Below are 27,522 nucleotides of genomic sequence, written 5' to 3' on the forward strand. Positions count from 1 at the left end.
ATTTAGAGACAATCCTGATTTAAAAAAAAAACAGAGAATAAAATTTGTTGCTGCAATCAACGTGTATAACCTACAGTAACATAAGCGAGGTCCGACAAAAAAATCTCTGTTACGCAGAAGAGAACGTGCGCGTTCACGGTCAGTTGCGCGTATGAATAAATGGAGCGTGCGTACGCTGTCACGTAGAGAGGGGGTGACGCGCGCATGTGTCACCATGCAAGCCGGCGAGTTGTTTTGAGACGAAAGAATCTGAGCGCAACTGACAGGTGTTGGAGCCGGGGGTGATTCAGGAAAGCTAGCCAAAACCCGGCGGGTTATATGTCCGGCTTCAACGGGAAAGTTGTTCCGAGTCGGCACCACTGCTGCAGGTGGTGGTGGTCGCGGAAGGGAGAAGGAAGGGCAGGGTTTTTTAGCTTCCCGGGACTTCACGGCTCCAGACGCACAGTTAGCGAGCTAGCTTACGCGGTTAGCTAGCTTGCTTGCTGCTAGCTGTCCAGCTAGCTGTCAAGCAAGCTAATTAGCCAGGCGTTAGCTAGCTGGCAAGCTGTAGTTTACAGACAAAACAGGTAGAAAATCGTGGTAGCTAGGTAGTTTGTTACGTAGCCATTTGGTATATAGCTAGCGCTAGCTAAACAGTTATGAACAGATATACGGATAAGACGTCTTTACTGAGCTCTCCACAGAGCCCTGAAAATAGAGGTTCATCTATGAGCAGCAACTCCAGTGACTGGGATTTGGGGAACGATGTTTTCGTGTGCTGCTACGAGGAACCCACTGGCGACACGATCCACGGGGGGATGCACTCCGTGCAGCCGGGTCTGGACCGGCGCTTGCCACTGCTGCGTGCCCGTCACCGGTCGCCCCAGGACGGCATGATGTTGGGCCTAGTGGAAGAGGCTTACCCCGGCTGCCACAGCCGTGTGCCCGACTCTGGTGCAGCCTACCTCGATGCCGGCGAGCTGGACTACAGCGAGAGCGACGGCAACGTCGCCCCCCTGATGGAGACCCGAAAACGGAACCGATCGAGCAGCTCCAGACACCGCTACGAGGTTGTCACGGAGCTGGGGCCCGAGGAGGTCCGGTGGTTCTACAAAGAGGACAAGAAAACCTGGAAGCCTTTCGTCGGGCACGATTCTCTGAAAATCGAGGTCATGTACCGCAAATTCTGCGAACTGAACCCGGGGAAGGCCAAACGCCAGGGCCCCGTGGGCATGGAGGCAGAGTGCGAGGGAGAGACAGCCGATGGGTCGGATGCGCCAGCCGGAGAGAGAGAGGGGGCTGAGGAAGGGGGACAAATGACAGCAGAACCTAGGCGTAGGGTGTCTGAAGACAGGGCATCTGCGGTGGAGAGATCAAACTCGGCGGAGGAAAGAGATCCGGACACAGTTAGCGTCAGCTTTGAGGCGGTCTGCGTCCGAGGGGGTCTCTATGAGGTAGACGTTAAGGAGAAGGAATGCTACCCAGTGTATTGGAATCGTAAGTATTTTAGTGAAAGAAAGTGAGCTAAATGTCAGAGGTGGACTGGGTGGATAAGTAGCCAACTTGTTAATCTCAAGTTACATAACGTGACATTTAATTTTTTGTTGCTTGATGGCCAGAGAAATATCGATTTAACGTTAGCTAGCTCTCTTGTGAGTGAATGAGAGAGAGAAGACGAGTTGAAGATTGAACTAACCAGCTAGATAGCTAAGTGCTGAGCAATTACCTCTTTTGATACAAATTATCTAGTCTAGCTAACTTCTTCCCAAGATAAAAAATATGCCCGTTGTTAACGTACGTAAAATTAGGCGAAACTTGTTCAACGGAGAGAAAAAATACCATCTTTTTTTGCAAAAAGTAGCTTTTCACTCTGCTCATGTTGGCCATCTGAAAGAAAATGTCAACGATTAAAACGCTGAATATATTTTGACTCACGTATGTGGCCCACATATCCGGGTAAGGAAACATTGATTTTGCCATCCTTTCACAGTGTCATTTTTCTGCTTTTTGGGCAGTGTTTCAATGTGTGCCACGTGTTTATCGTGGCAATTCACTGAGTTTTACAACCCAGCATGTTAATATGGCTTTTATGAAAACAAACTAATTGGCTTATTCAGCAGGGTGCACTGTCTTGTATCTCCTCAGACCTCCTTTTCTTTGATTCTGTCACAGTGATAACTAATTCATGAGGTTTGCCCGCGATGCTGTGTGAATACCTGAGTGATGCACCTTCGGGAGGCCATTGAGCTCTGCTCTGCCTGCGATTGTTCCTCAGAAGGCTTAAATGCCATGGATGGAATCAAGCTTGTCTTGATATTTCTCAAAGGGGCACGATCATTTCCGTAATCTCAGCCTTAGGTATTCACAAAGCAATTATCTGCTTAATTCTGAATTTCTTCCCCTGAACTCGCATCATCAAGTTCTTTGGCTGTTTTGGGCTACATTACTGTGAGAACACCGCATTAACGTTGCCTTGTAATAAAAAGCCCCTCACCTCGGCATAGGATGTTGTATGAGCAATTCATCGAGCTGAAGTTGGTGCCCTCACATTTTGCAGCCTTCTGAACAGAGCTTCTCTCTCACACCATGCCTTGTTGTGGAGAATTGTGGTGCCTAGCAAAGATTATCTGGAGTAGCTATTATCTTACAAGGCTGAGGAGTTCCCCAAAGAAGTGCACCAATGTGGTTCAAGGCATATAAAGATGTTTACATCATTTCAAGGCAGATATTTACAAGCTTATGTTGTCTGGGGCTTGTATTCAGCACAGGGGTGTGACAGCAGTCTTAAAATCCTGTGTCTGATATGCAGAGAGAAACACTGCCTGAGTATTCAGGCTGATAATCACACAGAATGTCTGTCTGTCTGTGCGTACAGAGCAGGATCGTATCCCGGTGATGAGGGGGCAGTGGTTCATCGATGGCACGTGGCTCCCCCTGGAGGAGGACGAGAGCGACCTTATCGAGCTGGAGCACTTGGCCTGTTTCCGAGGGCAACAGATGCAGGACACCTTTGACACGGACGTGGTGGCCAAGACCGTGGACAGCAAAGACGGTGAGAGAATGCCAGGAACTGAGGAGGGGGTAGGGCTGGGGGAGGGAGAGAATAACACTGCTGCTGGACCTTGGTCTGAATCTCGTTTCAGGCCGTATGGCCTGTATGAAGGTCCACTGGGGAAAAACTCCGAACCTTAATTACAATTCAAGCCAAGTATATTGATGAAGAGTAACATGTGATGTTGTTTTATAGGTTCTGTAAAAGGAGAGTCCCATAGATTTTGTCTGGATTAGTTATTGACTCCACTGAAACACTGACAATGAAATAAAGTAATATAGATGAACCCACCATAAAAAAATTCAGACTCATAAATCAGGATTTAATAGGACTGCAGTGGATAGAAAGTGGAAAATACTGGTGTAGTTGTTTGATTTTTCACAGACCCAATCTATATCTATGTCTCCTTGTGATGGAGTACTCTACAACAGAATGTAGAAAAATTCACTACAAGGCTGATAACTGGTGTCAAAAAGAAAGGTGGCAGGGAAATCTTTATGCATCACAGAAACTCGTGAGGGTGATTTAAGTGACGTTTTGCTCAAATGCAAATCTGAATGCATCAGCTGGTGAGCCTGCACTTTAAATCATACCGGTCACTGTTTTTGCCAGATAGCTTATGCATTGTAAAGTAGTCTAAAGCAACACTTTCACTCTCGCGTGATGTTCAGAGGAGTGTGTGTGTCAGCTGTATGGAGCAGTTCTCCTGTAGAGGCTTTCAGTGTGAAATATGCTGGCCAGGTTGATATATTTAGTTCTGATGGCCTGCTATTTGCAGAACTGTACAGCTTCCAAGTGAACGTGCTTTGATTAGGGCCACTAATGCAATTGAAGAATGGAAACAATGGCAAAGCTTTGCTGTAACTTTATGCTGAAAAATAACTTAAGATATTTATGACACATTTCCCACAGAATTTGAATTGGGTTGACACAGCCAGATCACTGATCAGATGTATAATTTACGTTAGATGTGAAGGCTTGCTGCTGTTGTGCATGGACATTTCTGCCCCTCAGAAGCCACTCAGTTCTTTAAATATAGCTAGCAGGAGCTGGAGTGTTAGCTGCCTTATCACAGTCTGCTGTAAATGCCAGCAGCTGCTTAGGCCCTGGCATTAAGACCTGGACATACATGGGTTTGAAATGAGAACAAGGTCACCTCTGTGTTCATAAGTCACATCACTGTTGTTGTGCTTTAAATGGGATAGGGAGACGCATTAAAGAAGTCAACCGCAATGCTTTTTACACACATTTCTCCCTAGCCTTTTGTCCTACTGGAGACTTGGTCACATGACATGAGCTCTCCACTTTCATTTGTGGAAACAGGGTATTGCTTCATGCTTAGCAGCAGTGGAAACTACCATGGGCGCCAAATGTCCCACTGGGTTTTGTTCTTAACCAGTGTAATGCAGACCATCCATCTATGAGTGCATTGAGGAGGTACAATAAAGGAGAGTGGTGCACTGCACTGGCTGGGCTCTGACAATAAGGAATACCCAGCAGCAAGCAGCAATGCAGCACATGACAGTTGGCAGACACGGTGGTGTGGCTGAGATTATGGCACAGTGTTACAAGTCCCAGCATCCCCAGTTTTGGAACAAACCGCACAAGGACTGGCCTGTCCCGTGCGGGGGGGGGGGGTATTGCCTGGCTGAGACCTTGTTTAAACGGGGAATCCCGGGGAGGCAGGGACCTCAGATGGATTACAGATGTAGGGGCAATCGGAGCAGATTATAGACGTTTTTTTTCCCTGTAGGATTATACGAGAGCCACACAAGCCTCACAGCTTTTCAGCACCATTTAAGAGTACTGATGAACGGTAAATATTATCTGCGTTGATGTGATAGAAACACATCTTGCACAGCATCCCCTGTTATTGCCAGCAGTAGCCATCTTTGAGCAGAAAAATATGGATAAAAGCTAGTCGCTACAGATGGCCAACTGTATGAAAGCTGCAAGGGTTAGTGCTTTTTTACGAGTAGGACTGGCTGCAAGCTCTGCCTTGTCACAAGTGAAGCACAGTTAGCTGTCTCAATTAGAGGGAAAGAGGATTTGCCTCCTTATGGGCCGATTCACTTTCAGAGTTCCTTCAGGAACATCTGTCACAGTTCACACAGCTGCTTTACAGAGGTTCAAAACTCCCATGTACAGATACTTGTATTTCATCCAGAATATCCAGTTGAAAACACCCCATGAATGTGTGTTAACAGTGCTGTGTCACAGCCAGAATTAAGGCATCAGGGGACTCTCATGTTATTAAGCTTCAATGGTTTTATTTAATTTTCTGTGCCAAATGTCCTTTATCATGTAATCACAATGAACAGATCTCAAAGGGGCTCTTCTCTGAAGACGCCAGGCTCAGTTCTGTGTGTGCAGTATCTTCTCCCCTATTTTCATCTTCTGCAGAATTGTGATCCCTGCAAAATTTGTTTTGAGTGTATTCAAGGACATCAGGTGCCTGTAGCGTCAGGGCTAAATAAACCCAAAGGTCAGGGTCAGCCTCATCCGATGGTGTTAAAACTTATCACACAGATGAAGCCATCTTTGTCAAATGACTTAAAAACTCCATGAATTCAGCTAATTCAGCTGAATTCATGCGAAGACCTGATGTTAACATTGTGTGCATAGTTACTGTATTGACACTTACACACTGTAAGTCACCCCAGACAGGTGCATTTATCATTTACCTACATAATAATAACAACTATAATTACACAAACTAACAAGAAGATAACACAAAGTAATAAAAATAAATGATTTCATGTATAGACACAATTCGCTTTATTTGTCAGTTGCACACGTGATACCTTGGTTTTTCCATAGACACCCCACAGTGTTCAAAAAAGGGTGCATGTATGTGTTTTGATGTTTTAACAAAATGTGGATTTGATGTTTGACTCGCTCCCATCAACTTGATGGTTTCCCTTCGTGGCTTATCCAAATCTCCCAGCATCCCAGATTTAATCCCATCTGCAGTCTGAGCATTATTCCATGTGGGATCTGGTGCTCTGCATATTGCAGTAAGACGTACGCCAATGAGCTGTGGGTATGTGGGACACGTGTACAAACCTTGATGATAGACCACGTACCCTACATTTCGCTGGCTTTTTATGTAACCCCAGTGCCTGTGTTCGCTCTCCCTTTTTATTATGGAACATTGAATGTATAATTAATATAAGATGTATTTTAGGTGTTTATTTGAGGGATTGAAGTACATGAAGCCCACACCTGATTCCATATAAAAACACAGGATTTATTTATAAAGACTAAATTGAATTTGCATTTAACAGCTGAACAGAAATACATGTGCAGATCTGTTTGTGCAGCTTTGTCACCGAGGGGCCCTAATGGAGCTGATTCATACCTGAGTTTACAGTGCAAGCAGTCTGGGCTTTGCTTCCCTGACAACACTGTAGGAATCAGCATGTTTGCGCTGATGCTGAGGGAAGCACTCTTATTTGCTAAGTTCATTATTTAGCCAAAGCATGCTTTAATGAATAAATCGAGTTAACCTTGTACCTAGTTTTCTATTTAAGTCATTTACTGAACACATTCTGACAGAAACACATTGCTGCTACCACCCTTAGCCATTCTCTATGCTATTAAAATCAAGGTATTCAGGGGAAAGGGCATGACTTCTAATGAATACCTAAACAGGGATAAGTGGATGACTAAGGGACATTTTAGTGCTGTATCAAAACTGAAATCTATTTTTTTTCACTTCTTTTCACACCTCTGAAGACAACTGTCCGTAACCTTGATTTTCTAAACGGCCCATGCCCCACAGGCAATCTAAGGTGTAAATATGGTCCTAGCATGATGTTTTCTGTGTGTTGTAACAACAACATTGTTAGGAATTCCTTGGTAAGGGTTTTTCTGAAGTTGATTCTCTGAATCAGATGGACTGGTTTCCGAGGGCCTCGGGACAAGCCCGGCCTCCCTGTCCTTGTTAGCAGAGTGGTCACTAGTGAGCCAGTGCTCTGTGGGTCTGACTCACACTGTGTCCCAGAGTCTATCTACACTGAGCTGACTTTGCCCCTCTCTGTGAGGACACTGCATGCCTGTAGGCTGTTTACTCTTAGTCTTTCATGTGTCTCTCTTCTTCTATTGGTTTTTTTTTTCACTGAGGGAAGTCCTTTCCTGAAACATTTATGGTACACTTTTTGTACTCAGCTATGACTTATTAATTTTCCCTGAAAAAGAGACCCTCTCAAGCATTCTAATAGAGGCTTTGAGAGGCATACAGCTGTCGTAGTGAATTTAGTTTCTTACAAAAGTTCGACTTTTTGCTCATGAAGGAAATTTCTATAAAAATGCTGCTCTCCCTCTCTCAGTTTAGAGGATGTGTTCCAAAACACTTCTTGACCTTACTTACTGTGACATGTTTTTTACTTCAGGCATTTTGAATATTGTTTACTGAGAGAATGTAGCTTCATTATGGATAAGAGTGTCTGCTAAATGACAAAAATGTAAATGCAAATGAAATATAAATCTGCCGTGTACCAACTGTCTTACTCTTGTTCCAAGGTATTTTACCTGCATGATATTAAAGATTTAAGATCAAAATATTTAATGCTAAAATAAACATCGTTGACACTGTAAATAATCTGTTGCATTAAAAGTTAATGTAAAAATGTATTTTTATAAATTTTAATGTAATTAAAAATTACATTAAAAGTATTATCAGTGTAGGCTGGATTCTCCGTGATTTAAAAGGCCATCAAATTGGTGAAAGGTTCACCATGACAGCTCTCTGGGACCACTAACATACCAGATTAACTGTCACTGGTTAGTATATGAATAACAGCAAGCTATTAAAAATGGCACACTGTTCTGCATGTGAGCAGTTGTGTATGTACAACATGAGTTACTGTGTTTGGAGCAGGCTGTAAGAGGCCACAATGTTAGCTGTCCCTGGGTGCTGTGGTGTGTGAGCTGACTAGCCTTGAGAAGTGCCATTGCCATGACACTCACTGTCTCTTGATTTGTTAGTTCTCTCCCACATGCCCCCTTTCTATCTCCCCTTTCTGTTCAAATGGAGAGGATATCAACCGAGCGGTAAATCTGCATGTCACAAGCGAAAGCGTTGCCAAGGTACTGTAACCCAGCGTTTTATTCATATATACTACACCCTGTAGATCTAGACTCTGATTGGCTCTCCTTCTCTCTATGAATACTGCTGTCTTAGACTGAGCCTAGTTAGATTCTGCTCTCCTTTCCCTTGGGACCCGGTGACCATCGCAGCTGCTGTTACCCCCTTCAGTACTAAAGAGACGCGGCATCTCTCCGCTGACTGCGTTCTGAACAGAAATATCTGGCTGGTCCTGTTTTGGCCGATACCTCCTTTGACCTTGCCATCCCAGCGGAAACGTATAACGTGCTATGTTAGATGTGGAAGCGAGTGAACTCTGTCTTTGTAAGCCTCCCCCCGGAGATGATTGAGAGAACATATTTAGCGGTGGCGGGGTCATGAATTAATTATTCCCCCCGAAACGTGCGAACAAAGCGTTCCTTCAGACGCAACAATGGCCGCGAACAGAGCCGCCATTCAGGTCCCGAGTGTAGCGCATAACCTCCCCATAGGCCGGGGCGTGTTGGTGCTGAATGGCCGGGACGGGAGCGCGGTATCAGTGATGAACAGGGGCGGCTCTGCTGTGCGGCTGTCCGCGTGGAGGCACTTCATTCCCTCCGAACCCCCTCTGAAAAACAGTTCAAGCTCAGGCTTGCACCTAGAGCTAGTGCACTGTCATGGTTTCGTAAGCACCCAAACCCTTTATATCAAGTTAAACAGCCAGCTTGATGTTAAACCCAGGTACAGTGCTTCCACAGAGGCCCTCAGCTCTCTCGGATACACAAAAGGCAAAATAGGGAAACAAGTGGCCTTTATTTGTTCAACATTAGCAAGGAACTTTGAACATCGCTTGTTGAACATGTAGCAGTCATCCATTGATAAAAAGGAGATTAGCGGCGGTTAGTGTGGTAATTCCCCCTGCTCCAAAAGAAAGTAAGCTGTCTCTCTGCCACTCCCAGGCTGGGTTCGAGAATGTTCCTCTAAACCCCTTAGCTCTGTTACTTGACTGCTGGATCCACTGTGTGCTTTGATCTGCTTTTCCTCTGTAGATCCGCTCCCCTCACTGCACCATACTGTAAAACAAGGCCATTTCAGCACTCCTTGTCTTTTATAGACAATAATCACGCTGTGTTGATGGATTTGAAATGCATTATTCATGCCATAAATGTGCCAATTAGTGGAACTTGGAAGGTCACCAGACAAATAGTTTTGGCCTGAAGTGCAGCCTGTTTTACAGTATTTTCTGAATGATGTGGCTAGGCGCTCCTATTGTATCCTTCTGGCTTCTGCTGTAGTGTAGTTGCTCCTGGATCTAGTTTCCTCCCTGATTACAAAATGACATGATCTGAGGAGATAACTTGATGTGAAGCATGTTTCGTGTCATTTCTCTTGTGTTGAAACTTGTGATGAGAGGCAAAGTCTGGAGTAATGAAATGCTTTGTGCGACTTGCGACTCAGATTAAGTGTGGAATATCTGAAATCCTGTTCTCTCAACTCCCTGGTGTCACTTCCTGTAATCAGATAGGTTTGATGGACTTTCAGTCAGTTGTTTATCAAACAGCTGCAGGTTGGTATATAGTCATTAATATTCCTGTTTAATTTGGATCACTCCTCTTCTGTGAATTAGGCTACTTGCCGCTGATTAACAGTACCCAAAAAAAAAGAAACAAAAACAGCCTCAGCTCTCGTTCTGTGCAGGCATATGGGACTGACTCACTTTTCCCATCCTTAGAGCGCACTCGTGTCTAGAGAGATCTAATCAGGATTAGCAAATGCACTTCGCTGCTCCAGATGCAATTACGTGGCACATGGTACGATTTCCAGCAAGATGTACCCTTTTCATTCCCATCAGATGCCTTCAATTAGGAGGCAGGCGACCCCACAGGTTGAGATCAGTGTCTGCTCTGCTCCCCAAGCCGTGTTTGACGGGTTTGGCGGGCCACGATGTCGCAGCGAAATGAAACGAGTAGGAAAGGAAAAGCATATGATCATATGATCAAAGCAAATGGCGGTGTATAGAAAACTCCTGTGTGACCCAGTGACCCACACGTTAAAACGCACAGGCTTGCATTTCCTTTGCTCTGTCAAGGCCCTGTGCCAGAGACCAGCTCTGAGGAGACTGTGAAGCAGATAATGTTAAGAGAAGATGGGCTACGCAGGGATTCCTGCTCACCTGGGAGCCACGGTAGACCTAGGATCACAATTTAGGTGGATTGAATTCCTGGAAGGAAAGCAGAGACTTTAATTAAACGTCGGGCTAGAATGTGGAATGTGGTCACACTCTACCTAGATTACAGAAACTTGACGTGATTCTCCCTGGCGTATCATATGACTGGCGCGAACTGATACTCATCCCCCTTCGTTCTTCTCGCTCAATTCTCTCGTCACAGTGATGTGTCCCGAGTCTTTAACGACGGGAAAGAAAAACTGAAGAAAAATATGCCACGCAGCCATATATCTCTGTCCCTGAAAGTTCGCCAGAATGTGTTTGTGATGGTCTGACACAGAGGAGGCCATTAATAGTGTTACATACTGAGTATGTTCATGCAGTCATGCATTCGTTTCATGTTTCCCTTGTTATTCCTGACTTCTTCACATGTCGTCATTCAGTCAGATTAATGCCATAGAATATGTCAGCAGTTAATTGTAAGGATTTTTTTACATTGGGGTCAGATGGTTACATTTTTCAGTCATTGAGTACTGAAAATGACATTTTTTTTAATGCACATCTGACCAGTTTATCTGGGCTTGAACTTATTAGTGTACAGTAAATCAGCCCTGATTTACTCAAACTGCTGCCTGTCTTGTGGCCATGCTTTGTTCTCTCAGTTCTGTGTCTAACCAGCCGTGCATGCGAGACCGCTCTCATGCACTTCTGAGGCAGAGCTGAAGTCATCTGCCCACACGTCGCAGTGTTTTGTTAGCTATTCACATAATTGTGTTTGTGAAGGAGTGCTTTATGCAGAATGCAGCCCCTCCTCTTTCACACACACTTAATCTTTCTGTATGGATTCGCATTCTGTTCTGAACTGATTGCTATATCTATTGTATTGTGTAGTTCTCTCTGGAATATCTTTGATACCCAAATGTCATTCATTTATCTTGTTGACATTGTTCATAGAGCGAATTCTGTTGAGAGTAGGAAGTTAGCATCTCAAATGTCAACACTTAATAGCATAAGTGGAAGCATTACACAATAGACCATAACAAGAGTATGAGCTGAAATGTGAGGATAATGTCTAAACTACTCCCTTTAAGTGCTTTGGTTGTACAAAATGTCCATCAGATTAGATAAAGTACCCTGTCCTGCTCTGACCTGTGTTTGATCAAACACAATTAATCAGGTGGAAACACTGACTTGCATGAAAAACCTGCATGTACTGTGAAAAACGAGTGAGTGAAAAATAAAATGGGCTGTGGAAATGTCTTCCCCATTTTAGTTTTTTTATTTCTTCCTTTTTCTCTTGACTTCCCTCCCCTCCTCTCCTTTCCCTCCCTCTCATGCTCTCTCTCTCTCCCCCCTCCATCTCCACTCTGTAGCCGTTCACAGCCTGAAGTTAAGTCGGAGCCATGTTGACTGGCACAGCGTGGATGAGGTGTATCTGTACAGCGATGCCACCACTTCCAAAATTGCACGCACTGTCACGCAAAAGCTGGGATTCTCCAAAGGTTGGTAATGAGCAGACCTTTCATCATTCATTCCTCCTTTATTTTAGGATCTAAATGACTTGCTTTTTATGGAAATTATAGAGACCACTCTGGTATGAGTCAGCGTGCTCCTTTTGGCCTACAAAACCACGAGGTAGAAATCTCCGTAGAGCTCTCCAAGACATCCGGAAATCCATTTTTGGGGTTGTCATGCAGCACACCCTTATGTGACCCAGGCTGACTCACTCTGTGCTATAGAGATGTCTGTACTATTATTATTATTATTATTGATAATATTATTGTTACTACTACTATTGATATTATTGTTGATGTTATTACTACATTATTTTGCATGTCATGTTGTGTGAACCAAGTAGATTATTCAATGAATCTACTTTAACAGGGGTCTGCACAGACACAAAATGAATCTGGGACAAACCAATGCTGGTCGGTTCACACCCAAATGTGGGGGAATAACAATAAAAAGTCCAGTTTGTTGTCAGTTTCATGTGCATCCTCTGTTTGTGAAGCGTATCCATGGGGCTACATGTCAGTTAAGGTTGGAGAGCTGTGGTCACCCTCCTGTGCCTCTGTTCTGGCAGCCTCGAGCAGTGGCACGCGACTCCACCGGGGCTACGTGGAGGAGGCGTCCCTCGAGGACAAGCCCCCGCAGACCACGCACATCGTCTTTGTCGTGCACGGCATCGGGCAGAAGATGGACCAGGGCCGCATCATCAAGAACACTGGCATGTGAGTCCGTCCACCTGCCGTCTGCGTAGCCTGCCACTCGCACATGAAAGCAGAACCGGAAAGAAGGAAGCTCCCGCAGTGAGTCATCCTTCGGGATCGCGTCCGCGCTCCCATGGTTTCGGGAGGTCTGTCATCACAGCACAGAGACTGCTTTTTTCCATGCGGTTGTTCCACGCTGGCTGCAGACACGCCTTTCCTGTCTCTCCCCAGCTCAGAGCAGAGTGCAGAGGCACGAGACAGGCTTGTGCGAGAGGAGCCGTAACGTCTCCTGACAGGGGAATGTGGTTTGGGATCATGTGATGGTCAGCTGACAGTTGTGGTCATGTGACATTTAGTTGCCGGTGGCAGGCACTGATTGTTTTTTTTTTTACTCCATGTGCTGTGAACCTGCCGTGGGAGTCTCTCAGTCAGTGAAATTCTGAGCTGTTGAATGTGGTACGGTAGTTAGGTTCGAGAAGTGTGCATGAAAGTATGAACGCACGCACGCGCGCGCGTGTGTGTGTGTGCCTTTGTGTATGCATGGCTGCATGTTCCTTTGTGCGCGCGTTGCCGCATATGTTCCTTGCTGCAGTAGGTGGATGCATGTGTGTTGTCCTGATACTCCCTTGCTCCTATGTCTGTGTGTTTGCTGATCTTCCTGTTGTGAATCTGCTGCTGGTTTGTCACGTACAGGATATCCAGACAGGCTTTTTTATATGTACCAGACATGTACTAGAAACGTTTTGATGGAATGAATGCTAAATATCTCATCAGGGTAGTTTTGGATTTATGTGAACAGTGCCGCTTCACTGGCGTAGGGTGGACTGATTTCAATTTTCAAGCTCATAGGATTGCATTCTAGTACCTGAAAAACAATGATTCTTAAAACAAATTATATGTGACAATGGGCACGGGCAGTCTAATACCTGGACACCTCCACTTTGTTGGAAATGTAATATGCGATCGTGGTGTATTAGATAATCAGATTAATGTTAGATTTAGGGTTAACCCTAACCCGAATCCTAACCCTTACTCTTGATCTAGCCCTAGCCCCAGCCCCAGCCCCAGCCCTAGCCCTAACAGTAACCCTAACCCTAACCCCTTTTTTATTTTTCCTTGCCTTTAAAGGCATACTATATACCCCACCGTGTGACTGATGCTGGACTGAAATCTGTGCCTCAGGACACTTTCTGCCCTTGACAATTGATCTAAAATCACCTAACTCATTGCAATTACTAACTCTAGCTATTCAGGCTAAAATGTTATTTTTGATCCAGGATTAGTTGTTCAGGGTAGGGAGGATGTGTATCAAATTGCAGCAACAGTGATTTTAGAAAGGAGTTGTCATTTGTGTAAACCGTAAGTGTTCAGCAGTGTTGATCACAACAGCTTGGAGGAAACAACACCATTTCATTTCTCCTTTTTTATGTCTAGTACTGGAATGACAGGACAACTATAAAGACAGTTAGCTATATAAAGCTTAAAATTTTCCTGAACATCAATGCCAACTGAAAAATAGATAAAAAATCTTATTTGATTACCATAGAGGTAATCTTTTGCTTTTATGTCTGCATTTGACATGTATTTTTTAATTATGAATATTTTGCTGGTTGTCATTATTGCACATAGACAGGTACAGGTGTTTTTATTGCCAGTGTTTACACTTTACTGTCTAGTCTGATAAAACCAATATTGAGTGTTAACCTTAATAAGCCTTGTTTTATTAAACATTGCTAAATGCAAAATGTTATTGACATACAAGAGTAGTCACATGAAACACGTACCCACCTGTACTCTACTCTCAGTGAATGCAAGTACAAAAAACAGTAGACAGATTTATAGCAGCAATGGGATGACAAAACGTGTTTTTCATTCAAGCTGTTGTTCTTCAGAATGTGTAGGTTTTTTTTTTTTTTACAGATGCTCAATAACCCCATTGACTTTTCATTACAGTATTCAGACTCTAAAGTGACTCAAAATACCTGTCTTTATTTACCGGTAGAGGTGGCTAAAAGGAAACAAATGCTACAAAAATCTGGATCAGCAGAGTAAATTTGCCCTAAAATGGGAGCTGTAGAATGAGCTAACCATCCGAACAGTGTCTGTCACCCAGTCACCCTCTTTATGTGGGGTATTCTCACCAAACGGGCAAAGGAAATAAACTGTGTTGTGTCACCCATGAATCTGCCTTTATCTGAGATGCCGTTTGACTGTGTTTTGACGTTTTGCCTGCCACTTTCATTCACTCGAACAACAGTGTTTACCGACAGTTACCACCTGGGGTTTTCCTACTGTGAAACAGCAGGCTTTCCAAACATTTCTGTCCTGACATGCACTTTCCGTGGCCATCAGGCCACCTGTAGCTCTGCTTTGTATCTTTCCCTTTGTGTCCTGCGCCGCCACTTTCTCAAAAGCTGACCTTTGAAATGAACCTTTTCAACAGGAGATAATTGACCTGTTTACTGTGAGGAATCCAGAAGTTTGGTGTCAGTGCATAATTACAGGCCTTTATCCTTTGAGACTTATCGCCATGCGGCCTCTTTGAATTAGAGGGAGCCCCCAAGATATTTTTAGCTGGCTTCTCCTGCACTTGTTAGTGTTCATTTTCATAATTAATGTGAATTGAAAGCCAAGCAAATGGAGTTTATGTTGAGCAGAATGATGACATTATTTGAAATATTTAAGAGTGAATGGGTTCTGTTATCTACATTTGGCTTTGAGTAAGAAGAAAATAGTTGCACATTTCCAAAAAACTGTTGTCCACATTGAGCTTTGCTACATGTTTCACTAACCAGGCAGTGAGTGAGAGAGAGAGCAAGGGAGGGAGGTCTGCCTGTCTGTCTGTGGGAGCTTTAAGCACGCTGATGACCCTGGCCTGTGTGAGGGGCTTAGGATGTTAATAAGGTAAAGTAGACTAAGCCCCATGTCTCGGAGAGCAAGGATTAGAGCCATCTCTCCTCTCCATCAGAAAGTAAGATCATTGTAGTCTCCTGCTAGTCTCCCTCTCATTTGCTCTGCTTCTGTTCCCCAGGGACAGAAGAGACCCTGACATCTCTGATTCTAGCTGTATAACATGTTTATTTTGGTGTCGCTATTAGACAATTAATTTTATTCCATGTGGTGCAGACAGAAAGCAATTATCTGTTGACTACTAATATGCCCTGACAGAAGGTGTCTGTGTTGTGAAGGATATGTCTGATGACACGCTAGTAAATTTAATTTCATAATTCAAACGTCAGCAAAGTAATGTCCAGTATTACTCCCTCTTCCTTTTCCTGTGGTTGCTGTAACTTCAGGATAGCCTCCATAATGTAATACTTGCTTATATTTTATAAAGATGCTGCCTTTTGAAACCTCACATGGTTGTATAGATTCCCCACAGTGGACAGAAAAGGCAGCCGAGATACTTTTTTGAGGACTGAATTAATCCGATAACGGCTTCATTACAGTTTACTTCATTTGGCCACATCAGACGAAATCACACTAACTCTTTTTGGCAGTAGCCTTTGTCAGAGCATGGTTTTAATCATGTTTGTCTAATTCTGTGAACTTTGAGCAAGGCAGTCTTGAAAATGCAATGTAATGTAATGCTATTTATTTGTAGGCATCATCTACAAAGCTGAGAACCAGTGTGACAGACAGTGTTGGATAATAAATAAATGTGTAGACGTAATGATTGTATAATTTATAACTTTGAATTTCTTGACCTTAAAATGTTTATAAAATGTAATTGTGTTAACATGAATGCAGTAATATTCTGAATGTTAAGATGTATGCCTGCACCACTATATTCGTGCGCACAGTGGTTGATTGATGTTTTTTTAAACAAGCTTCAGCAGGTGTCAAAATGTACAACAGAGTTTTGCCTGAAGCCCCTCCCTGCAGATCTGGGTACTGATTAACATGCTGAAATGACTAAGCAACATGATGGCGTACAGAAGCTTGAAAGATCAAGGCTGTTTACAGCCTCTCCTAAAAGCCTGGCTGAAAGATGACTGCATTACAGTTTACCTACAGGCTAGCAACTGTCCCAGTGCCCTGTCTACAGCAGCTACTCTCCTTGTTTACTCTGTGTACTCCTGTATTTGAGTAGCCATTGTGATGATGTGGGCAGTGAATGGGGCAAGCGAATTGAACAGTGAAGTCAATGGAACTTTTTCAAATAGAGCATCATTAAGGAGGAAAATCCCCTGGCTGATGGGATGTGGAGATGAGATATTTATGGTTGATGCAGTCCTGACACATTAACGTCAGTGCAGTCATCCGCTGAGGGATAACACGCCGTATTTGAACGCGATGCTAATGCGTCGATGTTGCTCTTTTCCGTGCTGGTGCTCAGGATGAGGGACGCCGCCCGGAAGATGGAGGAGAAGCACTTTTCAGAGCACTCCTCCGAGCACGTAGAGTTCCTGCCCGTGGAGTGGAGGTCCAAACTCGCACTGGATGGAGGTACGGCCCAGCTCGAGACATAGTGCTGTTTGCTAGTGCTAAAAGGAGAGATCAAGAAATGACTTCTCTCCTGGCATTAAGACGCCATTTAATCTGTCACTGAATATTTACGGTGTGGGTCACTCTCTCTTCATCTAGTTTAATTTCCCTCATCCTCCACCTCAAATAAAAAAAAATAAGATGGTCAAGCATCTGTAGTGTGATGTGTTGCAGGAGATGGTGCTTACCTTTTTCCTGAATCTGTAGTTGTACAGGGCGGGTGCGGTAGTTGAAGTTGTTAGATCCCTCTGATTTGCAAGTGTAAGCCTGTGATTTGATTACTGCAGACACAGTGGACTCCATCACCCCAGACAAAGTGCGAGGACTGAGGGATATGCTGAACAGCAGTGCCATGGACATCATGTACTACACCAGTCCTTTGTACAGGGATGAGGTGAGGAACTGCACTTGCTTTACTGAACTTTTATGACCAAGCACCTTCAGCAAATAATCATGCACTGTTTCCAGAAGATGCTAGAGGATAAACAGTGCACGTTGATGGAGATGGAAAGGTGAAAGAAGCTTGAATCAGACACAAGTAGTGGGTCTTGCCCCCTCTATACTAAACATTTTCGGTGGTATGAATGTATTTCCCTGTTAAACCCATATTTATGAACATTGCACATGTGCAGGGAGTGTATTGGTGTATTGGAGACTCAGGGTTTTCTTGGGTATCTCTGTTCTTCACTCATGTAGATCACAAAGGGCCTGACCCAGGAGCTTAACAGGCTGTACTCGCTGTTCTGCTCCCGGAACCCGGAGTTCGAAGAGAAGGGTGGGAAGGTGTCCATCGTGTCCCACTCCCTGGGCTGCGTCATCACCTTCGACATCATGACCGGCTGGGACCCGGTGCGCTTCTGCCTGCAGGAGCAGCAGGAGCTGGAGGAGACGGACCTGCGCTGGCTCAGCTACGAGGAGCGCCACTTACTGGAGCAGCTTCAGCTCACAAAACAGAGGTACAGAGCACTGTCTCGAACAGCACTCCAGAGCCAGCAGCCCATTCACAGCATACCGGAATCAGAACCAACGGTCCACAAAGAACATTCTAGAACCTGCCGTCCACATTTTACATTCCTGAACCAGGCCTCCACGCTCGATATTCTAGAACCGTGAATATACACTCGGACCATGCCATCCAGTCAACGCTCCAGAAACTGTCATCAGCATTAACATTCTGGTCCCAGCAATCCGTGCTCAACATTCCAGAACCAAACAGTCCCCGCAGCAGTGGAGGGACAGCAGTCCACATGCAGCAGATCCGAAACCAAAAATCCATGCAGCGTCCTCATTTCATATTCCATAACCAGCAGTGCACGATCATAATTCAGGCATGAACAATCCTCACTTAACAGTCAAGTTTATGTATCCCTGTAAAATATTTCGAAAACAAAAGTAACAATAGTGTAATTTTGAGTAATTAAGAGATTTCAAGTGATCTGTGTGTCACCTATCCACAAAATGTGTATTCATTATGAAAATAGTGAATATACTGATTTAAATGATTTTTTATTTTTGTAGTAATTACATAGATTTATTTGGCTATTATATGGTTTGAGAGATTCAGTTTGAATGAAACGCATCCATACTTTTCTCATCTGAGCATTTATGTAGATTTCTTTTAAGTGTTGAAATCATGGGATGTTGACATGTTATGATGGCAGTTTTTCCTTTCTTGCTGTTCAATGGGTTCTTACTACAAAAGACATCATTTTACATGGCAGTTCTGTTCTTCCTCTGACATGTTACATTATATTTATTTTGTTTATGGAGTTAGCAACTGAAGTTTACTGTGTCTGTGTACTCTACAGGCTGAGGGAATTGGAGGATCAACTTCAAGGGCTGGAGGCTGCCAAAGCTCTATCCACCCCACCCTTGAAATTTAAGGTTGAGTATATTTGACTGACTGCCTGAGACCGTATCAATATCTGATATCCCTCTCAGCTGCGCTTCTTTAATCTCATTTCTAGTGATTTTCCACTGCAGTCTGCTGATGGTTTGCCTAAGTGATTTCGTTGTGAAATCCAGGTGGAGAACTTCTTCTGCATGGGTTCTCCTCTCGCTGTTTTCCTGGCCTTGCGAGGGATTCGACCGGGGAACAGCGGGTACCAGGATCACATCCTGCCCAAATCCATCTGCCAACGCCTGTTCAACATCTTTCACCCCACTGACCCTGTGGTGAGCTAGAGTTTTATCATAGTCATCGATATTTTCTCATTGCAACAGCTCTCATATTCAGAGTGTTTCCCTTTCGATTAATTTAGATTAATTAAAAAAAAAAAATCAACAAAAATCGACAAAACCAGACAAAGCAAACCATAGCTCTTGATTGTATACCATAATCTATTTAAGTCTTCTAAGTAATGTAGTATATGCTATGTTCAGTGAAATATGAAATTAATTGTACATGTTGATGTTGTTTCAGCTCTTAATATGTTTGTTTTAGCATATAAAATACCACTATTGCACTTGTCTTTTATGTTGAGACCTAGTTAAAGACCGTGTTGATTGCTTCGATACAAAGAACCGGGGCTGAATCTATCTTTTGTGTGCCTGCAGGCATACAGACTGGAGCCGCTCATCCTGAAGCACTATAGCAATATTGCACCTGTCCAAATACACTGGTGAGAATCATTCGGCTCTTTATAACAAATGAATCAGTTCGTTGTTCATACAGCAATGTCATGGTCGCTCCATATTTAAGTATTCTGCTATAATCGACAAGTATTTTTAGGTTGGATACACATAAAACCTGCTTCAACCAGTTACTGTATTAAATCCTGGGGTGTATTGTAGTTTTCTTCTTCATCAGACTTTTTCTATGCAGTTTTTTGTACAGTAGAATCATTGGGGAAGATCAGGGGAGGTGAGGATTTGATGAGGGTTCAAACAGAGGACAGAGCTCTGTTCATCTCTTACCTCCGGCGCTTGTATTTAGGTGTAACACCACCAATCCCACGTCTTACGGCGAGATCCGGCCGACCTTCATCAACCCGGTGAAAGAGACGGCCTCCGACACAGAGAGCATCCCCAGCCCCAGCACGTCGCCTGTCCTGGCCCGCAGGCACTACGGAGAGTCCATCACCAACCTGGGCAAGGCCAGCATCCTGGGTGAGAGAACCGCAGGGGGACGTAGGGAAGAAGGGAGGGAGGGGTAGGGGGCAGAGGGGGAGAATTCACCACTACCACACTCTATCCAGTACTGTTTGGAGTTTCAGGCTTGCAGATTACTGTACAGTCTGCAAGTATGTTTTGTTTGATTAGATACTGTTTGCAGTGAAAACCGTTATGTAATGCAAGGGCTATAGACCTGCTCAGCGATCAGATGAATGTTAATTTTTTTTCTGACCTCCCTCTTTTCCATTTCTCAGTAGATATAGAGTGAAATTTGGCACGAGGCTGATAAATTGCATCTGCATTCTACTGTAGCAGAAGAGTCAATTCCCCGCGGCATCGTGGCCTAGTTCAGACAGGTCGCTGCAGTCTGTCTTTTTTGCAAGGCAGAAGCTCACCAGATGTTTTTCTGTATACCGTCAAAGCTCCTGCACATTAAATCCCTTCTTAGAGAAGGAGGGCCTCTATGAACTAATGCAGTATCCGGTTGTATATACTAACACACCGTATTGAAATCAAAGTGGAACTTATTTACAGCCGCACAGCTTACATCCAATAGGGTGATGTTATTCCCCTATTGCCATTGCTGTTGTCAAAACAAACTTGATTTAGACAGCTGAAGCAACAGTAGGTTTTTGCAGGTAAAGAATGTTCAGGAAAACAGCATGGCTCAAAGTTATAGCATTAGAAACGGCATTATTTGTTTGTGAACTAACCCTGGGTTAGATTCATTCAAAACTGCCAAATGACAACCTTAATAATTCTTAATAATCATCTTAATAATTTCATCTAAACAAACAAAAAAGCTTCATTAATTCATTTCAGCTGTATACTCATCATGTTACTGTTATGATGTGTTAAATATTCTGTATTAAATTCTCTGAGCAGCTGGAAATTGAGATAACATAATCAGAGAAAGACGATGATGATGATGATGATGATGATAATAATGATGATGATTATCATAGTCTTGGTTAACAGATCAGTCAGTTTTTGTTTCCTATTCGGACAGAGACGACTAAAGATCAATAACCTGCATCTTTTCAATACACACATCCACAGTCAGAGGCGCACGATTTTGACACAGCAGAATGAACAGTTTGAGGTTCTGTGTAGTTCTTCATCTGCAGCAGAGGGATTGTGTCTGCAGTGCTGCCGCTGTAGTGCTACAGTACAAATCTCATCAACTCTGATCTGGAGGCATGTACAGGAGAGTGAAATTAAAATCGAAATCCTCGCGAGCTCTGCTGAATGTGGTGCTGATTGGGGTTTCTGTAGCTGCAATCAGAGGATGCTCATTTGTGTGCGTGTTTGCTTTCATCATGCTGGATGCTGGAGAGGAAAAATGCACTATTGATTCAGTCTCGGCACATCTAGGCCAGCGCCACGCAAGCTCCACATGGTTCACAAACTCATTCAGTATTGATCCAGGAATACAGGGATCCTTTTTATTGGACACTCAGCCTCAGGAAAGGCCACGTTGATTGCAGTCAGTGTTGTAAATGCTGCCACCTTGTGGAGCAGCTGCATAGCAAAAACAAGCTTTCCCGCTCTCCAGCTCCAGTTTTGACAGGATAGAAACTTACCTGTTCAGTAATGTGTTATATTTTCTGCTGTTGTGTTCCCCTTATACATGAACACCACAGAAATGTGTCTTATTGAAAAGAGAGATGACAGGTTTATCAGATCCGTAGAGGAGTGCGTACTTTACAAGATATCAGATATGCAGTACCCTTTTAAATATGAGGCTATCATTAAAGTGATCTGTGAAAGTATCCTGAAACATCCATTAAGAAAAATGCATATTTTGTCTGCAAAGTGCTCTTAGTGGTTAAGGATTTTCTAAGATTTTCCCTAGCTAGATGGCTGTCCCTTCCCTGAAGTTTCTAAAGTATATCCATTATACTATCACTCGGTGCAGTGCTCACCACTGGAAAGAGGATGTCACTGTGACATAGAAGCCATGTGTTTGTCATGTTTTTTGGCTCAAAAGCACAGGTAATTTTAATACATTTTTATTATATTTTTTACTTTGCACAGAGTAGGTTATTTAAGGATAATACGTTACTCTTCACTAACACTGCGAATAGAATTTCAATTGTGATTGCCTGTTGTTCACAGTGTGGATAGCTAACAATAATAGTAGATGAGAAAGAAATATGATAGCTTGCAAGTTTAAGGCAGTCAAGGTAGTTGTGAAAAACACTGAATTATTGATGTTGTTTAACTGAGTAATTAGCCTGTCAGTTAAAGGCCTCTCCAAGTGAAACTTGGGACTCAGAACAAATTGGAGGTCTTTCTGTAAGAATGCAAAGCATTTAAATTTTTGTCCTTTCATGTATGTCTTATATAGAATTTCATCCTCTACCTGACACAATCAATCCTTTTTTTTTCTTAAAATTACTTTTATTCAGGATCACATCAGTCAAAATTAAAAATGAATGAATGAAGGCATCAGTAACTAAACAGGCCTTTAAATAAATAAAAGGGGAAATAATTGGCTGTATAGATTAAAAATATCATATTTCATTTTTAATTTGTCTGTTTGTCCCTTGTGAACATACGCTGATATGTGCTGAATGAATGGTATCAAACAACAGAGGCGGTGTATGCATACACTTACAATGCATACAATGAAATGTATGACCGGCAACTGCATTTTATGTACTTAACTTATGCTATTGAAATATGTTTTTTGTATGAGAACTTAAGATACGTTAATGTCCATTGGTTTATTTTTTTGAAGAGAGATGGTCACAAAGTGTTGTTGCTTAGTGGTTTAAGGCTTTTGGAAGTTTGGAAACCTAGTTATTACTAATTATTACTGAAATAACTTCAAAAGCATCTCTATTAGTAAGAAAGAGCACTCTTCTAATGTCTAAATAAATCCCTTGGCCTTAAATATGACAGGAGAGACAGCATGACCATTAACTTGATCTGTATGTTTTATATTTCCCCCTTTAATTCGAGAGGTGAAATCACTCTGCAGAAAAGTGCAAACAATAACCATGTAGCAATTTCTCATGTCTGCCAGTACAGTCTAACCCTGCTACTGTTGACCAGTGTGGTTTGATCCCACTTTGGGTAATGGATCTTGCCAGTGGACCAGTCCTACACTCAAACCTATGTCAGTATGATTGTTTCTTTTTGTAGCTCTGATACAGAATCAGTTGCTTAAGTCAGGGCAGGGCAGACTGTGCTATACAGTACATCATTAAGGAGGAGTAGATGTTATTGGATGGGTGTCAACATACATCCTTGGTTGGGTTCTTTTAAAGTACTGTGACAGGGGATCACAGGTGAGGAGTGAAGTCTGTAGTCTAGACTCACTCAGAGCTCAGAGGCACAGCCAGCACATCCCGAGAGATGGCAGTAAATCACAGGCTGTAAGCAGGCCCGAGCGGATCAGCCCAGACTAACGGAGGTTTGTCCCCTGGATGGGCCAGCCTGCGTCTTTCAGAGGGCGTGTGGCTGCTCTCGCGTTTAACCCCCCCCTCTCTGCCGGCGGACAGGTGCGGCAAGCATCGGCAAGGGCATCGGCGGGATCCTGTTCTCCCGCTTCTCCCGCTCCAGCAGCCAGGCGTCCGTGGCGGAGGGCGGGACCGCCGAAGGGGAGGAGAAAAGGCCGGGGGACAGCCAATCGTCGTACGGCCTGTCCACCATGTCCCAGTCAACCTCGAACCTCATGGACACTACATGTCAGTACCTTCTCCTGAAATAACGCAGCCTGTGTCAAGTTCAGTGTGAAATTGAAATGAGGTGCATGTGATTTTTTTACTCAGTGTCGCAACAATGGAAGAACAATGGCAAGAAATATTTGTTTCCTCAAGTCCTCTCATTTATATTATCTCCATTATGCATAATACCTTGCCACCTTACCATACCTGTTGTATGCAGTGTGAATTGAACATGTATGAATTTGACTTGTCGAAAATAGATCTTTTACGTAATGATATGTTAACAGTAAGAATGCCATTCTATCTGTGTTACAGTGGAGCTGGAGCACCGCATCGACTATGAGCTACGCGAGGGCTTGGTGGAGAGCCGCTATTGGTCTGCAGTGACGTCGCACACAGCCTATTGGTCCTCTCATGACGTGGCGCTGTTTTTGCTGACCTTCATGTACAAGCAGAATGAATCGCCTGAATCCACTGAAGACAATCCTGATCCGGTGTAACGGGCGAAAACAAAGCAGTAAAGCCACACATGCACAAACAAGTACACACACACACACACACACACATGCAGAGACATCATACCTCTCTCTTTCTCTCACACACACACACAAACACACACACCTCCCAAAACACACAGACCTCCTGCTCACTCTCTGGGTCCATTCACAAACTTGCACAAGGCGAAGCATCTGGTCCAGTCTCCCTCTTGCCGGACTCACGGGTGACGCGTTGGACAACAGCCTCACAAGGTTGGAGCTCATGCCGCTGACCAGTTCCAGAACTCGCCCTGACCAGTGGAGCATGGAGGGATCCACGAGACTTAGTGCCCCCCGGTGGGCTGGAGGTGTCTCTGCACACTGTGGTGGAGTCGTCATGCCTGTCCAGCAGAGACCTCTCTGCGCTCCCCTCTCCCCACTCATCCACTGTAGCAGCACTGGTGTAGCCCCACCCAACCCACAGCCTTCCCATTGACCTTGCAAGAGCTGCACCGCGCACAACCACAGACATCTCTGTCCTCTAGTGCTTTCTCATCTCCAGTTTTGTGTTCAGTTTTCATTTTTGAAGGCATGAATCTAAGTCTACAACAGAGAGTTGATGGTCAGAAAGGGGGGCTCTTTCGTAGATATATCTGCATCCCAAAGCATTCTCACTGAGCCAATACTCAATGCAAAAATAAAACACTTAAAGAGGTCAAAAGATTATTTATTTTAATATTAGTTTATTACCTGACAAAATATTGCTTAGTTTTCCATTATTCATTGTGGAAATGCCCCAAATTATAAATTATTTCCCCTTTTTATTTTCTTATATCAGAATGAATCTATACTTGGGTACTGTTTCTTTATTTGCTAATCAACCATGCAGCCACTGTGTGACTTTTCATAGGATTAAAAATCTACAGTGAACCTTTTACTAAAATCAACAAAGCCATTGTCTTTTTATAACAAAAATGATGACTAATCGCTATCTGCGTTCACTAGATTGTAGTAATCAAATGATAAACCTTTATAATCCATTTGTATATCATTCAAATGGTGCTGTAAGAACCTTTAGTTTGGTTTTTTTTTGGTTAAATGTTCTGTTTGTAGGTGTATTAAATCAGGCTGAAGTCCATGCCAAGCCTGAGGATGGGATGTTTGCATTAGCAGAGATGAGCCTTCAGGTAGCCGCAGAGTAACGGGCTCTCTCTCCTCCTGACATTAACCAATGGTTTTCCTGCTTGTGTCATAAAGTGCCAGCATGCATAAAGAGAGACTGGCTGTCCGTTGTCAGAAGCGAGCCAGTCCGGGTCCTTCCCCGAGCTGTGGCTGCATGCACCTATTACAAAATCTATTACAAACTATTACAAAAAAGCATGAAGAGTCAGTACTTTTGTCAGCACCAGTCTCAGTGCAGCTCCAGGGAAACCCAAATGCGTGCAAGCTGGTTGCCTTGCTGGTCCAACCCCACAGTTCTCTGTAGGCACTTATCACGTGGGGAAGCTGCAGGGCCCTAAAGAAGCTAAGCTAAGAAACACAACCAAAGGCTGGGGAGAATGATTGATTAATACTGTCGGTATAAAGGGCTCAGCATGTATGCAACTTAGACTCCAGTATATTGTGAGTGATTGTGATTGGACCTGGCAGACACATTCCCCTGCTCCCCTAATTTGTGGAGCTGGAGAATACCTTGTGAACGTTATAAATGAGATGTGCTCCACATGCACCTCTGTGTTTACACTTGATTTATGGAGGATTATGGTTGATATTTTTATCCACTTATTTTATTACCAACATTTTTATTGATATTATGATTATCCTTTGAAATGCCGAATCCCTACAGGTGGCCAAATATTTGTTTTGTTTTGTTTTGTTTTTAGCTAGCCCATGTGTCAGTTTTAGTAATTTAGTGACAAAAAAGGAGAGGCATCATGGTACATCTCTCTGGAGAAGGGGCCACTAATCTGTCTCCAGCTTTAGTGTGTTTGTCAGGACTTCTGAGGTGTCTGAAATCAATATGCAGAGATCTATTAATCTTCTTACTGCATAATAAAAAATATGGTATAGGAGTTGAGTAGAATCACATATTGCCATTGAAAAATGCATTTATTTTTATTAACATTGCCTGAATGTAACAGAAGTGTAATTTACTTTTATGAAGGATGTTTTGAGGATCAATGCAAATTAGAAAGTGAAGTTGCATTCAACTTGTTTGTTACTGTTTTTGTCCACTAGATGCCAGTATGTTTGCATTTTATGGATTTTTGTTTTTTTGTGGAAAAGATATGGGGTATAAAATGGAACCAGTTTCATAAGCGCAAGGGTCGTCGCTACATGTTGTCATCATTATTGTAACTGACTGAACGAATGGCAGAAATTCCTGCTGTCTCTACCCGAGCAGAGGGCTGTATGCTGTCCCATGATGGTCAGGGAAGTTACAACCTGATATATTAATGCCTAATATATCAACTTGGATCACATTGTGATGGCATGCTCATTTATACTTTAGCCAATTCCAACATGTGAAATGGACCTGGTCACTCTTAAGCCTCAAATCGTGTCCCTGCAGTGATGCCCTCCAGAGTTCTCATACTTCAAAGAAATGGACGTCTTTCACAAGGAAAAGATGACACTGAGAAACTATAAAAGAATGAAGGGCCTCAAATACTGTCTTGCTGGCAAATAAACGTCAGTCAGAAGGGACACTTATGCAAGGCAGACTGCTTCATATCTGAGTTTGCAGCGAAGTCTCACTCAAACAGAGGTTAGCACGCATGCAAAAATGTGGACACTCGGCAATGGAGCTTTCAGCCTTCGTTGCCAGACTTGTCTACATAGGGTAAAAGTTCCAGTACGCTAAAATGTAGCTTTGCTGGCTGGTGGGAAGAGCTGTTTGCTTAGGCTGGGCAATAAAAAGTGATGCCCTCTGTAAGGATATTGTTGAGCTACCCAGCAGTGATGGTGAGCTTCATGCAGCTCTGTTAGGGCAGCATTCACCAGGTGTACCTGGCTTCAGCACAGACAAGCACACAGCCTGCAGATGCTCGTCACAAATGTGGTATAACAGCACCTTTTAATGTTGCAGCAAAAGGTATGACTCACTGTTAGGAGTGGGACTGTGTTCCAATTCAAAAGCAATTCTAAGTCTGTCTCCGAATCACTTGCTTTCGTGACCTACACATTGACAGCATGTTTAAATAACGGAAAGGTCACATCTCTTGTCATTTGCCTGTATTGAGACAGTAGGCCCTTTGGCGTGTTGCACTTTGAAATCTGGGTTGTACTCTGTAT

The 27,522-nt window shown here is 43.5% G+C and overlaps 1 protein-coding gene across 1 annotated transcript; it reads left to right on the forward strand.

Annotated features, from left to right (window-relative positions):
- Positions 1-218: 218 nt before the first annotated feature.
- LOC118787406 (phospholipase DDHD1-like) lies at positions 219-24,788 on the forward strand. Its single transcript, XM_036542958.1, has 13 exons — positions 219-1,476; positions 2,855-3,031; positions 11,640-11,768; positions 12,350-12,497; positions 16,816-16,925; positions 17,252-17,358; positions 17,661-17,920; positions 18,773-18,848; positions 18,990-19,139; positions 19,521-19,585; positions 19,900-20,072; positions 23,588-23,773; positions 24,068-24,788. Exons 1-13 carry the CDS (start codon positions 639-641, stop codon positions 24,250-24,252), a joined length of 2,604 nt encoding a protein of 867 aa, XP_036398851.1. The 5' UTR covers positions 219-638; the 3' UTR covers positions 24,253-24,788.
- Positions 24,789-27,522: the final 2,734 nt, after the last annotated feature.

Source organism: Megalops cyprinoides, chromosome 12 (assembly GCF_013368585.1).
Source record: "Megalops cyprinoides isolate fMegCyp1 chromosome 12, fMegCyp1.pri, whole genome shotgun sequence".
Classification (NCBI taxonomy): Eukaryota; Metazoa; Chordata; class Actinopteri; order Elopiformes; family Megalopidae; genus Megalops; species Megalops cyprinoides.

What these genes read in the sequence shown, in the direction of transcription:
- LOC118787406 (XM_036542958.1), top strand. Translation starts at nt 639, where the DNA reads ATGAACAGATATACGGATAAGACGTCTTTACTGAGCTCTCCACAGAGC. An exon ending in AAAGCTGGGATTCTCCAAAG is followed by an intron (nt 11,769 to 12,349) that starts GTTGGTAATGAG and finishes CTGTTCTGGCAG; the next exon opens with CCTCGAGCAGTGGCACGCGA. An exon ending in GGGCAAGGCCAGCATCCTGG is followed by an intron (nt 20,073 to 23,587) that starts GTGAGAGAACCG and finishes GCCGGCGGACAG; the next exon opens with GTGCGGCAAGCATCGGCAAG.